The 15,604-nt window shown below is 39.8% G+C and overlaps 1 protein-coding gene across 4 annotated transcripts in view; it reads left to right on the top strand.

Moving 5' to 3' along the window:
* Positions 1-15,604, top strand: part of PDGFD (platelet derived growth factor D) — a 141,661-nt gene that overhangs the window by 80,939 nt on the left and 45,118 nt on the right. Inside the window, exons 2-4 of one of the 4 annotated variants that reach the window (XM_066175751.1) lie at positions 1,996-2,182; positions 6,201-6,381; positions 7,049-7,090. In XM_066175751.1, the coding sequence (XP_066031848.1) occupies positions 1,996-2,182; positions 6,201-6,381; positions 7,049-7,090 (410 nt within the window). Of the gene's footprint in view, positions 1-1,977; positions 2,183-6,200; positions 6,382-7,048; positions 7,091-15,604 lie in introns of all 4 variants that reach the window. The other 3 variants (XM_066175750.1, XM_066175755.1, XM_066175752.1) reach the window with 3 other exon arrangements.

The raw sequence follows: 15,604 nt of genomic DNA, 5'->3' as shown, positions 1-15,604 counted from the left end.
TAAGAACTCAGTAGTGTTGGCTGGACATTTTGTTTCATTCCAGATCAGGAAAAAAAAAAAGAAACCCACAGATGTCCTTTTCCCCCTTTTTTTAGAATAAAAGCAAATACAAAACAGATTGCAGCAGAGATGTCCCTGATGAAAATCAGGACTAATAGGTGGGTGGTCTTTATTTTCACCAAATCAACACTTTTCCATTGCAAATTGCTTGGTCAAAGCAGAACAAAAAAAAATACCTAGCTAGTTCTGCTCTTTGTGAGGTAGGGCAGTGTTTGCTTAGAAAGGGTGGCTTAGAGTGTGAAAGCATCTTAGAAAGATGTCACAATCTGTGGAGATAGTTTTATAAGAAACACAGACTATTGTGTTCTGAGTTTCAGGTTGTTTGGAAGCTAGAATTACTGTGCTGTCAGAAAAGTACAATGAACTGTTGTTAGACAGCCATGCTTTGCTTGTAGCTTCATGCAGGGAGGTATTTACTGCCATGAACCATGTGAAAAGCAACCTGAAAATTAGATGGAGTTTGTACCATTTGTCTAGATTCCTGTTTTCCATGAACATTTATGAAACAAGTAAATTTATTTCATATAAAGACCTTAGAAAACTTCAGTCACACATTAATTTTTTTTTTATGGGTGAAGACTTAGATTAATGTGTGTGACAGAAGGCTGTGACTGGTTGCTTTGGTTTTGCATTTCCAGCATTCACAGAGTGGCTTGGTGGAGCTGTTTGTTCCCCATTTGTTCTTCCTTAGTAGCCAGATTCAGAAGGCACCCGTTTTCTGTTTCTATTGCTTGCAGTGGAACTGGAGGTTGACATGGCATTCAGCGGAGTGGGGTGATGATAAGATAAAGACACAGAGTTTGGGTGTTTACATGAAAACAAGCGTCTAAATTCATGTAGATCCCCACACATCTGGTGGGGGAGGAACACAGGTAGTTGTCCCACAGGGGGAGGCTCAGAGGTGCATGTCTTGGCTGGGAACTGAAACCTGCTGTGATCTGCTTGTTGCCTTGGAGCCTTCTGATCTTCAAAATGTCCACATACTAAAGTTGTCAATGCACAGGAGGATGGTTGTTTGCAGTTCTTTGACACAAACTGACCCAAATTCCAGTATCAGAAACAGCTGGGCAGTGCAAGTGCGCAGTGCAACTGAGAAGACGTTTTGACTTTTAGAGAGCTAGGTCTTGACGCAGTTTCTGTAATCCTTGGAGTCATGGATTTACAGCAGCAGAGGTTTTACCTCAGTATAAGTAAACTTTAGGAACAATTGAATATTTGATCAGGCAAAAGTTGTGGAATTTTAATTAAGTAAAGACTTAGCTATTTGTCTTGAAGTTACTGAGTAAGGTGGTTGATGGGACAGGATCTGGCCTCAGTTACATCAGTATAATCATGAAGTAGCTGTTTGAGTAAATGGACCATAGGCAGAAAATGGTTCACACCATATAAATAAAATCAAAATATGACCTTACACATGTTTCTGGGAGGAAATATTTAAAGAAATTTAAATTCACCCATACTCACTTTCCTTCAGCCCTTCATTGCTACTTTTGTTTAGAGGGAATTGGTCCCCAGAGCACAAAGTTTGGAAAGCAGGACTGTTTACCTTTTATATTGTAGTCTGTCTTACTTCATTGTTCTTAAGCTTGTAGCTTTTATTAAAGTTTAATTCTGTTTTAAAACCAAAGTGGTGAGAATGAAATTATGTAATCAATATAAATGTAAAAATAATGATACATTTCTTGTAAAATAAAGAGTCTATATACTTGGGTTCTGTTGTTCTTGCTGTTTAATAGGGGCTTGAATTAAGAAAAAATACACTGTACTTCCTATTTAATAATAACTGCTCCTAGACCCAACTTTATTTTATAGACTTGAAATGCAAATAATTGTGCTATGTTATATAAACTATTGTGTTTTTTGCCTTCCTTTAACTGGAACAACATACTAATTTCTACAAGTTGTGACTACTAACAGAGAGCAATCACCTCACAGACTTGTACCGAAAAGAAGAGAGCATCAGCGTGGCAGGGAACGGCTGCATCCACAGTCCTCGCTTCCCCAGCAGCTACCCCAGGAACCTCCTGCTGACGTGGCGGCTGCACTCCCCAGAGAGCACCAGGATCCAGCTAGCTTTTGATAATCAGTTCGGGCTGGAGGAACCCGAAAATGAGATCTGCAGGTGAGTGGCAAGTGGAAGTTTGCAAAGGGCTCCTTGAGACCAGCTTTGAGCTCCCTGGCATGAGGCTGCAAAGCGGAGCAAAACCGGGGTATCTCTGGCTGGGTCTAGGAAATGCTTGCGAAGAGGACAGACCTTTATGGGGCCTTCCCAGCTGAAATTGATCTTTGAGTTCATAAATAAACTGAGCTGTCCTGGACCTGAAGCAGTTATGTCAGGTTTTAGTCCTTCTTTAACGTTTTAAGCACAAATACTTGTATGCTCAAATCCAGCTATCTAAAAACATAGGTGCTACTTTAATAGGATTTTTTCCTCTGTCACCTTTGCTGCATTGCATCCAGGCAAGAAACCTGTTTTTCAGTAGGTGGAGGGCTCTAGGAGGCGTGAGTAGGTAAACATTTATGTTGGGGTGTGTGGGACACATAAAAATGCATTGAAAAATATAATTATGTTCAAATCACTTGCTTATCTTTATTTTTGCTCTTCACTGGTACAATTCCTTTGAAAACTTCTAAAAATAGGTCCACAAACATCAGTGTGTTGATGCATGCTGAGGCGTCTATAAATCTATTAAAGCCTACCTTACTATATCCCAGTTGCTTTGGCTGCCCTCTTAAGCAAAAGTGACCTTCAGCTCTCAGATGATCTGACTGATTAGCCTAGGTGGATAAACTGTTTTGCATTAGTAGAGTACAGAGGTGAATCTTGCCAACATTCACTAAAACAGTATAAATCCATGTGTTTATATTTCTTTTATTCAGCTCTCTTTTCTGTGGGAGAAAACAGGCTCAGGATTCCCATGCCCTCCGAAAGGCAGATTGCTGTGATGCTACTTACTCAAAATGCACAAGTCCCAGCCTCCAACTCTGCCTCATCATGTTGTGACTTACACCTTATCTATGCAGAGAACTTGGTTGTTAGTGTTTCTGCACACTCAGCCTCTTCTTATCTTACCTTTGTCAATTAATTTGTGTTTGTAGGGCTTGGCATCTCTGCAGGCATTTTACAGGGTGGATTTTTTTTTTCCTCGTTTTTCTTTGTTAATTTTTCTGCGTTACTGATAGAGGGAACTGTTCCTGCAGGTTTGTTTTCCATGTAGTAATAAAAGAATGCAGTCTAAAATTGGCTCTCCTTCCCTGCTCCTTGGCAGGTCTGCTGTGGTGATGTTGGTCCAAGATCAGCTGCAGAGTCAGTAACAACAGTAACCTCCCAGTACCCCAAATGCTTTCCCAGATTCAGAGCCTAATGCACACAGAAGCAGCCTGTTAATATTTACATAGTGGATAAACTGTGGCTGACCTTAAAGCGTTGCAACTTTGAAACAGAGGGCTAATTTACTGTGGAAAAAAAAATGAAGTATTCTCTGTCAAAAGCCATTAAAAGTGGTGGCACAGTGAGGGAAAGTCAAGCTGTTACTGGCATTATGTGCTTGGAGAGCATCTTGGAAGACAGTCTGCCTGCTTTTTCCAGAGCAGCTAATTTAGAATTCAGAGAAAAGCAGAGACCTTCCATCATCCATAGTGTCTATAGAATTTGGAGAAATATCACATCCTTTTCTGCAGTAAAGCTTTCCCTAGAGTTTCTGGAAGACCTTTATTTGGGTAGTATTTTTTCCAGAGTGAGGAATTTTTGGTCAGACAGCTTGTGATGGTTTTAAGTCTGTTAAGTACTGTGTGGTACTGTGTGCAGTTGGATATTTTGCTAATGCTCAATATATTTTTCAAAACTAGATCCTTTCTGCAGCTTCAGTCCCTGACAATCCCTGCAGTGCTGCTTTAGAGAGACAGTCAGAACTGTTTTAATTGAAATGAATGCCGAGAGCTGAGCATATGCTGGAAGGCTGGGCATACTGGACAAGTAATTCAGGACCTCTGCACCTTACCTTGCTTTTGTATTTGCTTTTGACCTTAATCTTTTTTCTCCAGAAACTTCCTAGTGTTTTCTTTCAATTTTTCATTACTGCTAATTATTGTAATTTGCATACTATTAAGACTGAACTGACTGAAATTCATTCAGGCTGAGGAATGAAAAGGTGTATTTTAACAGAGCTGTATTTCATCAGAGCTTCTAAAGAAGGAGGGGAAATATTGAAGGTCTCACGGAATGTTCAAGAAGTGCAGTTAGCATTTCCACAGGCACTTGATAAGAGATGATTCTGAAAAGCAATTAAATTACCCAGCCTCTGAGGCTCCTTGTATGCACAGAAGCAACTGAGATTACACCTATTTCCATGATCGTTGCAGCAAAGCATCTGCTGTTGAAAGCAGATATAATCCTTGAAAGTCCATGGATTTTCCCTGGTTTTGCTACTTAGCCTGGCTTCTGGCTTCCGAAAATGGGGAGGCCAGTCAGGACAGCTTTCACCAAAGCTTACAAAGTTATCTCCTGCTGAACACCACAACCCCATGTGTTGCAGTAGGCATTCACAGTTCTGTGCTGCCTGGGGGACGGGGTGGATGCTTGGGAGCTCTGCTGTGTACCACATCCATCACCACTAGAGAGTGAAAGCTGGGGATGGTGGAGAGAGATTGAGACAAGTTTACCTCTGCCTGGAACTAAATTTTGGTGTGTTACAAAAAAAAGCATATTTCAGCAGAGTTCGGGCAGATTTAAGTGGTCATGGTGGATCTGTTATTTTCTGTTCTGTGCAATTTGGGGTTGGTGAATATAAAAGCAGCAGAGCTGATATTATCAAACCACATAGTACTTGTGGTCTTTTTCTCATGGGCTCTCAGCAGAAAAAGAAAAGCAGGTCTGTTATTTACAGAGCTACTCGGCTCCCACAGCTGGGCATGACGGAGGGTGCATGGCTTACAGACCTGGGGGTGGGGAGAAGTGCATTGCTAGCAAGAATCACTTGAAAGTTCTGAACTCTTCTTTGGAGGGAGATGATTCTTTGAAAATAGAAAACATTCCTGGTAAAGACTTCCAGAGTTTTAAGGCATAACTGTACTGTGAGGATGGCACTCAAGCTGTCCCTCTTGTCATCACCTCTGCCTTGTGGGCAGCAATGTGTGGGGCCTAGTTCTGGCTCCAAAGGTATTGAGAGAAATTTTGTCATAGATTTAGTAAAAGCAGAATTTTATTCTCTGTCCCCTTTATTCTCCAGCTCAGTAACTGTACTCATTTATTTATTTATTTATTTATTTTTATGCTCATTTATACCTAAGCAGGCAAATGCGCAGGCTGGAGTCATGAGTGTTGCCTCTGTGTCCCTTCATCCCTGGGGTTTAGTGTCTGCTGTTCCTGGCAGAGCTCTCTTTGGGCTCAGGGACCACTGCTGTGGCACGAGTGCCTGGCCAAGATGTGACTTTTCACAGAACAAGATGTGCTGTTATATTTTCCCTGGTGACAGCATGCACGTGAACTCCCCACTGCAGCACACGGAGCGGCACCATGCTTTCCTGCTTGAAAGCTAGACAGAAATCTTTCCAAACCAGCTGGAGGAGCAATGTGCCACCTACAAGGAAGGTCCTAAAAAGCACCTTTCAGTAGCATGCACTGCCCTATGTCCCTCCAGCATCTTTCTTTGCACCTGGCACAGTGGCTGCCCCTCTCTAGCCCTCTGACTGACATAGCAGGCGAGCGCCTGTGGCTGCTGTTGCAGGGAGTTGGGCCATCACCAGAAAGTGCACACAAGTGCTTGCAGCTGCTCAGGTTGGGCAGCCTGCCTTAAATAATATTTTATCAGGTCTCTAAATTATTTACCCACCACATGAAATGCAATGCGTGTGCTTACTGCACATGCCAGTGCCTCTTATTGCTATTTTTACGTGGTAGCAAATACTGTCATGTTCCAGGAGCACAGAAATCAGTCATTTGAGCACTCAGGCAGTAGCTTGCAGCTTAGTGTATTTTGTGGCACACTAACTTGTCCTCCATTCGTAATATTTCGTCTGATGTTTTGGAGGGGAGAACACGACAAAGTTGCCTTTGTGTTTCCAGCTGTGCTCCTGTCAATTTGCAAACACCCTCTGTAACCAGAGTCAGCAAAAAACTGATTCTTCATACTCTTTTTCAGGTATGACTTTGTGGAAGTGGAAGATGTATCAGAGACCAGCACAGTTATTCGAGGACGGTGGTGTGGACACAAGGAAGTACCTCCAAGAATAACATCAAGAACAAATCACATAAAGATAACCTTCAAATCCGATGACTACTTTGTGGCTAAACCTGGATTCAAGATATGTTACTCTCTTGTGGTAAGTCTCCTAGGGGTAATAGGGGTAAAGAGACAGCTTGCAGTGTAAAAGAGCATCAGTCCTTGAAGACCGGGTGGTGTAGCTAACTGTGGGATCAAAACACTAAATGACTGAAAGTAATTTTATTCCAGCAACTGCATTACTGCAGATCAAGGTATTTTTGACATCGTGTAATTAAATATAAAATAAAGTCAAGTTCAGTTGAAGAATTATTCTAATAAAACATTTCAGAAGCGCTAACACTTTCTACACTAAGCCTGCACTGCCACTACCTTGAGAGATGCTGCAGAAATAGCAAAGAAATGGCTGCTTTGTGAACCCCTTTTTCCTGTTCATTTAAGGTCAAATAAAAATACCTTGAGGGGTTATGGCTGTGATTCTCAGATATAAGAGTAGTTTTATTGTATGCAATAAAAGTCTGCATGCAAGACAGTGTACTAAGGCTCAGACTGTATTTTTAATCAGATATCAGCATACCTCTGTAAATGCAGAAGCATTAGTAGTGTATCATGTACTGTTTCAATGAGATGAAAACCTCCTTCTTTTTTGTTTTTATTTTGGTTTTGTTTTTAGGGAGCAGGAATTCTCAGTACTCTTAAGTAGATTTTGATACAAATATGTATTCCTTTGTTTTGCCCTGATTAATATTGTAATGCTTTTGGTGCAGTGTAGCTCGAAAGAGGCAGATTTTGCAAACACTCAGGAAATGGTAAGCAATAATTTATTATACTGTCATCATTATATTTTCCTATCCATCACCCTTCTTATTCGCTTTTTATTCAATCCACTGTCCTTTAACAAGAATAAGAAAGCCTGAAATAGCAATAATGCTGTAACAGGAAAGATTCATTGTTTGAGTCATTTCATTTCCACCTCTTGGCTTTGCATGCATGTATGCCTGTGTACGCTGAAAAGAGTCCATAAACAGCACATTGTCAAGACAGAGCAAAGCTATAAAGATTTTGCTCCCTTGCATTTAAATTGTTAGGCTTATAGTGGAGTAAGGCATTCAATTGTAGGTACATCCTGAACTCTAATTTGAAGGTAAACTACTAAAACTCAAATTCAGGCAGAACAGTTTATGAAAGACCACTAGGCATAAAAATGAGAGGAGAAGACGCAGCCTTTCTTTTTACTGTTTGTATTTCAGCACAGCCAGACAAACTCCTGCATTTAGCAAGTTTTATTCCAGAGAATATACAGATAGTATTAGGCTTTCCAAAAATGAATGTTATCACTCATAAGACACAGGACTCTCTGCACTAGAAAGCTCTGAAAAGGCTACTGTATTGATCTCATTTAAAAACTATGAGTAAACAGAGAATTTGCAATCTAGCAAATCTATTTACAAGAATAATCATTAAGTGCACCCTCTGAATGAAATACTATTTTATTTCAGAGAAGATCCCTGTACAGCTGATTGGTGTTATTTGTGAGTTGGGGAGTGATTTGTACTTAGCTATTCTTCGGATTCCAATTCATCCAGCCTACAACTGCAGTATTACTACTGAGCAGAGTCAGCTCTTATTCCATAGTCCCCACAGTCGCCTAGGGCACAATTCATGGATATGCTGAGCACTGCTGACCCCTGAAGGTTGGACTGGCTGTGTGTTTCTAGTCGGTAAACCAGGGTGAGCGTTAATGAAGCATGCAAAAACATATGGTATTTTGTATGAGATGAAATTAAGGACCTTTACATTGCCTTTTTTCCTTCCCTTCATAACCTTGTCCAACAACGGGCTACTCCTAGGGCCTTTCTTGGCCCACATGGTGCACAAGATATGTGCAAATCTCTTAATTCCCTTGCTTTTTCATACGTTTGGAGTTTGGATCTGTGTGGTAGTTGTTTATTTGTATACCAGACTCTGATAATTTTTCAGAGAAAATAAAACAAGTGATTTGGAATTTATTGATCCGCTCCATCTTCTGTGCATCATGACAGAATGACTGGATGAATTTCTCACAGTTACTCAAGCAGCCAAGCAGCCTTGCAGCCTGACTCTTTGGCCTCTCATTTATAAATCTTCAAGGAAGTCAGTGAAGTTCACTATATTTGATGAAGATCAAGTTTTACTTAGATCAGCACTCTACATGAGGCACAAATAAGGCACCACAGAGCTTAGTAGAAACATCCTGCACTATCTTTGTATACTTGTGTTTTTCTATTAACTTCACATTTCAGTACCATTTGGAGAAACAAAAGGGGATTATTTTTCTAGGGAATACATAAATTAGACTTGTATCACTTGTATCACATTTGCCCTTGTGAAACAAGGTATAGAAAGTAAACATCCCCCGTAGAACGAAAGGGCTCCATGGGATTAGAACCCAGAGTGATTCCGGAAAATTAGACCAAAAAGATAGCAGGGCGGTCTTTAACAGTATAAGGTTGAAAATATTGATATGTGTGAATATTTAACTGTCTCAATATAAGGGTCAAGGGACAGGGGAGAAAAATCTTCGAAATAAAGTCTGACCATCTAATTACAGCATTTAGCAACTTTTGCTTGCCAAGGCTGTCTCCCTCCACCTTCTTCCTCCTCCTCTTTCCTCATCCTGTGTCTTGGCACCTCTGGTCTCCCCTCTGTGGGTCTGAGGGTCTTGGAAGGCTGGAGGGGGAGCAGTGATGGTGGTCATGAAGGCGCTGGACAGGTCCAGCGTGCTGCTGCCTGCTGCTTGTCTCAGATCTGCTCTTCCTTCACAAAGTTATAGCACTACCTGGAGTGGGAGCTCCAGGGTGGACCTGGCTCCAGGAGTTTGTTAGTGAGTTGAGTGTGTCCCACTTCCCACTGCTGACCTCAAGTTGCCTAAGAGTCATAAGTGTCCTAACCTCTCTGGAAGAAGTCCCTCCCACTCTGTTCTGGTTGCAGGAGGAGATAGGTGTGCACAGCTGGAGGCTGACCTCTACACTCGACACTTCACATTTGAATCTCCCAGTTATATCTGTGTAGTTTGTTGGCTTAGTCTGGGTATCCACACAGAGAATTGCTTCCCTTGAACCTCTTCAAAAATTGCATTTTTCTTTAAGCTTCACAGATCTAGAGTAAAAATGGTCTGGAGCAAGACCTAGACAGCTGTTAGGCATGAGCCTCATTTGATTGCAAATTTGTTTGAAATTGCTCCCTACTGTTACCACTTAAAGCCATTATTTATAATGGCATATAATATACACTGGCATATATTGGCATGTATTTATAATTATGATACATTATTAAATTGTATTATAGAAGGTACTGAGGTATTCTAGGGTGGAGTGTGTTTGGTTTATTTGTTTGTTATTTTGGTTTGGTTGGTTGGTTGGTTGAGTGTTTTGGATTGGTTTGGTAGGGGTTTTTTGGTTGGGTTTTTTTTTGGTTTGGTTTTGTTTTCTTTTTTTTTTTTTGTTTGTTTGTTTTTTGTTTTTTGTGGGTTTTTTTGTTGCATTAGTTTAAACTGTAAGGACTTAATCATTCACAACAAACAGTGTAGAAATCCATGAAGCAGAGGAAGATAAATTTATATAATCCCCTTTTCCCTTCTGAGGTTCTTTCAATGTTTCCTGCTGAAATTCTTTCTTTCCTGGAAAGGAATGTTAACAAGATTGGATCCCATGTTTTATAACTTCATTTGCATGCACACTTAGTGAAATAGTCTAGGAACTCATTTGGGAACATGTTTCACCAATAAAGGTGAATGTTTGGAATTAAAATTCCCAACTCTGCATCTAATTTTGTTTTAATGAGACAGGTAGAAAATGTTGGATTCCGTTTGCTAATTACAAACATTATTTTAAGTTTATTGTAAAAGGCACGTATTTGTTACACATTTATAACAATAAATTCCTATCTCCTTACTAATTGTTTGGTTAATCCTTAATGAAGTACATACTTTGGAACTTCAACTAAAATCATTATTGGAAACAAGGGCTACCAAAAAAGTTGGAACATATGTATATGCACTTGTATAAACATGCATATATATAAAGATGTAAGGTTATATATACTTCTTTTTACATACCTACACATATACATGTGGACATGTGGTATTAAACAAGAGGACATAAGATAAGCTTATGCATCAAAATATGTATCAATGTGTTAAATCCTAAGTAATTTTGGCTTGTTTAAAAATGAAGTGTTATGGATGAGGGAGCCATAAAGAAATCAATAGAATGGAGGAGGAGGAACTTTGGGTTTGGATCCATATTTGGAATTTCACAGGGAGTAGCTTTCTGCTAAACACCCTGTATATAGGTTACCACTCTTATGATCAAAGAGAGAGCATTAGTCACAAACAGGGTAAGACACCAGAAAAAATTCAATTACTTTCCCATGCAAAGAATATTGACCAGTCAAAGTTTGCTCAAATTCTAGGCTTAAACTGTTAAATACTTGCCTGTTAAGCTCAGAAGAAAACAAACAATATTGGAAGAGCAATCAGAAAATGAAAATGGGAAAAATAAGAACCTGATCCTGATACTTGCACTCACTGCTATCACTCTGAATTAAACAACTTGTTCCCTGTACTTTACTGAACTTTTCTGCACAAGTAGTGCAACAGCAGGCTTAAGGGTTTTTTAAAATAAGTCAATAAATAAATGCCCTTAAGAGTTAACAAGATCACAGAAAGATTCACCAGTGGGAATACAGATTCATAAAGATCATAAGGAATGATTAATTTTAAGTTGAAGCCAGTCTGGAAGCTGCATGAGTCTACTGCTGTACTTCTGGTTTAGCTTGTCACTTCTTTCACAGAATGGATTGCTAATTCATTTCTGTATTCAGGACAAAATATTCTGCCTGAAACTCCATGTAATATATGTCATGTGACAACAGGAGTGATAATGGTGCATCTATACCTTCCTTGCTATTAGATAATCCACTGAAGGAATCCCAGTAATGGCTGGGAGTACAAAAGGAAAGGAATAGGGTAAGAAGAAGTTGATCATGACCTTTTATCAGTTCTTCTGCTACTTTCTCTCATTTCAGTTTTGATTGCCTGTCGATGTTGGATAGCAAAGACTTTTTATAATATAACCCATGTGCAAAACATGTAAAAATTTATATGATGAAACTTCTATTTTCTTAAGTTCTGACAGAAAACTCTTTTCTGTGTTTTGCTCAAGGCATACGCCTCATAAAATTATCCTCCAGAGGCTCATCTTTCATGAGAGAAGTAATTTTGTCCTAAGTTCTAATTAGATAAGACTTGCTTAAAATCTTTAACATTACTTCTCCAACTTCACATAAGCAGGGAATTTAAGAGATTATCTATGCACAATTTTTATTTTTTTTTTAACTTTGGAAGATGTTGAAATTTTTAAACGGCAACATAAGAATGACAGCACATTAAAAAGAGATATTACTTCTCGGTGCATCTTGAGACATGGAGTATCTCATAGTAATTTTATATAGGGAGGAAGAATGCTTTCCATTTAATAAAGGCTCCTGAGAATCCAGCTGTCCTCAACCTGCTGCTTAATTCACATGACCTAACCTGTCCTTCAATGAGGTTTGATGAAGACAGGAAGGTGGCATGTTAGAAGAGCAAAACAGAGTGGTAGGCAGGTACATTCTGGTTCTCCCCACACTCAGAGCAGAACAAAAGATAGTGAAGGATACAGAAAAAGAGCAAAATCAGGAGTCAGATAGCTTGGCAATAAGAAAAGGATATTCTTGGATTCAGAAGGCATATCTGGATGGTCAGTTTCACAGGCGGCATTCGCTGCTCCAGGGACAGCCAAAGTTTCTAATTAAAAGATTCATTCTGATATTTGCATCAAACCAAGGGCTTTTTCTGGGTCACACCTTCCAAAACCCTAAACCTTTACTGACTAAATCCTAAGTCTTGTCCAACCAGTCTCTTTTCCTCCAGGGTGGGAAAACTTGCAGGTTTTCAAGTCTGAAATGCGCCAGCTGAATGCAGTATGTGAGTCACAGGGAGCCTTAAGGCTGCAGCCAGTGCAGCCAAACCTGACATGACCCAGCACTTCAGTCAGTTGTCCCAGACTGCATTGTCCCCCAGTGTTCCCTAGGCTGTGATCCTAACATAGTCCTTCTCTTGGCAGGTCTTCTGAAGGTCTGATGCCCCTTCCACTTTTACTCTTGTCTCAGACACTTGGATTGGTCCCAGTCCTTCTGCTATGCAGCTCTCTAAATTTTAAACTTCATTAGGAGTCTCTCTGGTTTGTGTCTTAAATTTTAAAACTATTCAAAATATCAGAGATTTCAGGGAGAGGAGGAATCGTCTCCCACCTTGGCATTAGAGGATGCTACAAGTACTGGAGGGAAGGACTGCTACAGGATCATCCAGTAATGGCAATGAAACAGTGGCAGCACCAAAGACAAAGGAGGACAGTTAAATATAGTCCAAGTTCAGAAATAAGTTTTTTGCGGGTAAGGCAAACACACATAGTAGAAGAGTCAAGTCCACAGACAGAGAGAAGGCAGCAGAAACACCAAAATGCCATGGTGGGAGAGGTAGGTGAAGCCCCAGAGAGGCAAATATACCTGAAAACAAAAGGAAAAATTACAAAACTGGAGGACAGAGAGACTGTGACTAACAGTATCAAATTTGGCGAGCACACCATGAAGGAAGGAGCCTTCCCTCTTTACCAGGAAGGTGTCCACATGTCACTTGTTCATTACAGTCACGTGAATGCAGTTTCACTTGGACTCAAAAGTGTGAATGGCAGTAGGAAAAGGTTTTGAACAAGATAACGAAGGGAAGGAAGGATTTGCATAACCCAGAAGAGTCATGGTGGTGTGGCTGGGAGGGAAAAGAGGAAAATGAATGGGAGATTTTAAAGAGGAAGTGGACTTACTGAAATAAGAAAGACTTTGTCCAGGAAAAGAGGGAGGGCAGGTATGGATCAGGTAGAAAGCAAGACAAAAGTAAGACCATTTCACTAGATCAGCCCCTTTTGTAAAAACCTGGCTGTGACCTTGCGGACTGGGTTTGAATATATTTCAAAAGCAAAAAGAGTCGACTGGGAACATGAATGAGGAATTGAGTTATGGCCAGGAAAATACAGACCTTCTTTCAAGGAAGATAGCAGAACCAGAGCAGTGGGACCATATAAACACACAGAAGCTCCTGGAAGCTGTCAGACTTCAACTGATAAAACAATTGTTTTAATCAGAAAGGAAAATAGACCTTTATGCCTGTATTTTCTCAGCTGCAAGCATGTGTGCCTGGCAGTTTTGTTGTTAGAACAGCATGAGGGAGAACTGGCCATTTGCTCTTCTCTGTCCTTGATTTGTTGACAGCTCAGTTAAAGTGTGGCTGCTTTGCAGGATATTGTCATTGATCTGTCTTAACATAGCAGTAGTCCTGTTAATGTCCAATTCCTGCTAAAAATGCTACATCTTAACCCCAGACATGTGCTATACACTGGATGAGAATTCCCCAAAATCGTGGTAGTGGCCAAGGATAAGGAACTGCAGCACTTTGCACCTTCAAAGGACTGTACCAACACAAGTGTGTTATTTTTGAATCCAGTATCCTGTCTCAGATAATTGATTCTAACAAGACTTAGAGGTATTGTTAATTTAGGACAGCTTTAGATTTTGAAGGACTGCATTTTCTGCAGTCAGAACTTACCTGTTTAAAGAATTCCTGAGGAAATTAGGGACCCAGAGGAAATTTCCGCTTTTCCAAGATAAGTTAGAGGTACAAAAGATACCAACAGGACAAGACTGTCATGTGCAATACAAAAGGGTTACTTACCCATTTTAGAAAAAATAAAGAGTCTCAAAAGCCTCATTCAGAAGATGATTTCTTGCAAAATACAGCAGAAGCAAATTGGAAAATGCAAACACATTCATGTTGGCAATGAGATCATAGCATGTAAGAATAGCAGATAAGAGCCACAAGCGTATTGCCGTTGTTGGGAAGTGTGTAATACTGGCAGAATAGTGGCTTCAGTATTTTAATTGAATGAAGGGAGCCATGGTATCATAGCAACTGGCCATTGTCTTGCCTCTGTATTTGAATAAGTGAGGGCATGTGTGAAGATTCACAGTAAATTGTCTGTCCTGTTAGCTTTCATGCTGTTTTGGTTTAAGCCCAGTTGGAAATTAGGCACCACACAGCCGCTCACTCACCCCCCGCCTCTCTCCACACTTCCACCCTGGTGGAATGGGGAGGAGGATCGAAGTAAAACTTGTATGTTGAGATAGGAACTGTCTAATAATTGAAAATAAAGTAAAATACCAGTATTACTGAATAATGATGATAACAAACAGTGAACAAAGAGTGATGTTCTGTACTGTGGAATATCCCCTTTGGTCAGTTCAGGTCAGCTGTCCCAGCTCCCTCCCAGTTTCTTTTGCATGCCGCCTCACTGGCGAAAAAAGAGTTCTTGACTTAGTATAAACATGGCTTAGCAAAAACCTTAATCTGTGTGTTATCAACACCATTCTCTTTCTGATACAGCACTGTTACAACTACTGAGAAGAAATTCACTCTACCCTAGCTGAAACCAGGACACATGCTCGTTCCTGATTCATAGTCACATTTTAGTCATATTATATCTGGATACATAAAAAAATTCAAAATGAAAGCTAATCTTTTCCCTGTTCTTCAAATGTCAGTAACAGCCAAGCAATCTCTGTTAAAAAACAAAAAACAAAAAACAAAAAACAAAACAAAACAAAACAAAAAAAAAAAAAAAAAAAAAAAAACAGAGCACATGAAAAGTAGATTTTCAGTGAGCCAGAGTTCATGATACTGGTTGTGGCAAAATTGTTCTATTGGACAAGTAAGAAATTAAACCCCTTCCCAAACTTGGGAAAATCTAATGTAGTTTCAATTAGGGAGACAAATCAATGATTCCTAGTAGCCTAGAAATCTTTAGAATGAATTTTGGTTCAAAAATGGAGGGTAGATATTCAAGATATTATTTTTAAAGCTACTTTGGGTAAATCAGTCAGTTTTAAAAGAGATGTTATACTTAAGACTCTTTTAGAGTATGCCAGTGTTAAAATCCATAATTCTACTTACCAGGTGTGTTAGACAGCTTTCTCATGGTATCTATAAAGCAGTGTTTTTAATTAACATTAAATATGTGTAGGTTGCAGAAAGTTAGGATGGATCCAACACCAAAAATAGTGCACGAAATGTGGCACAATGAGCATAACCCGGGAGAGGTTCCCTCTGTTCCCTGATTTTGCTTCCTGTGTCTGTGCAAACAAACAGGTAAGTAGCTTGTATGTGGTGTTTTGACACTGTACAAGAGACCGGT

Source organism: Chamaea fasciata, unplaced genomic scaffold, assembly GCF_029207755.1.
Source record: "Chamaea fasciata isolate MVZ Bird 193981 ecotype frontalis unplaced genomic scaffold, bChaFas1.0.hap1 SCAF_2, whole genome shotgun sequence".
NCBI lineage: Eukaryota > Metazoa > Chordata > Aves > Passeriformes > Sylviidae > Chamaea > Chamaea fasciata.
The sequence above is the reverse complement of the archived record's forward strand: the minus strand, read 5'-3'. Positions and strand labels throughout refer to the sequence as shown.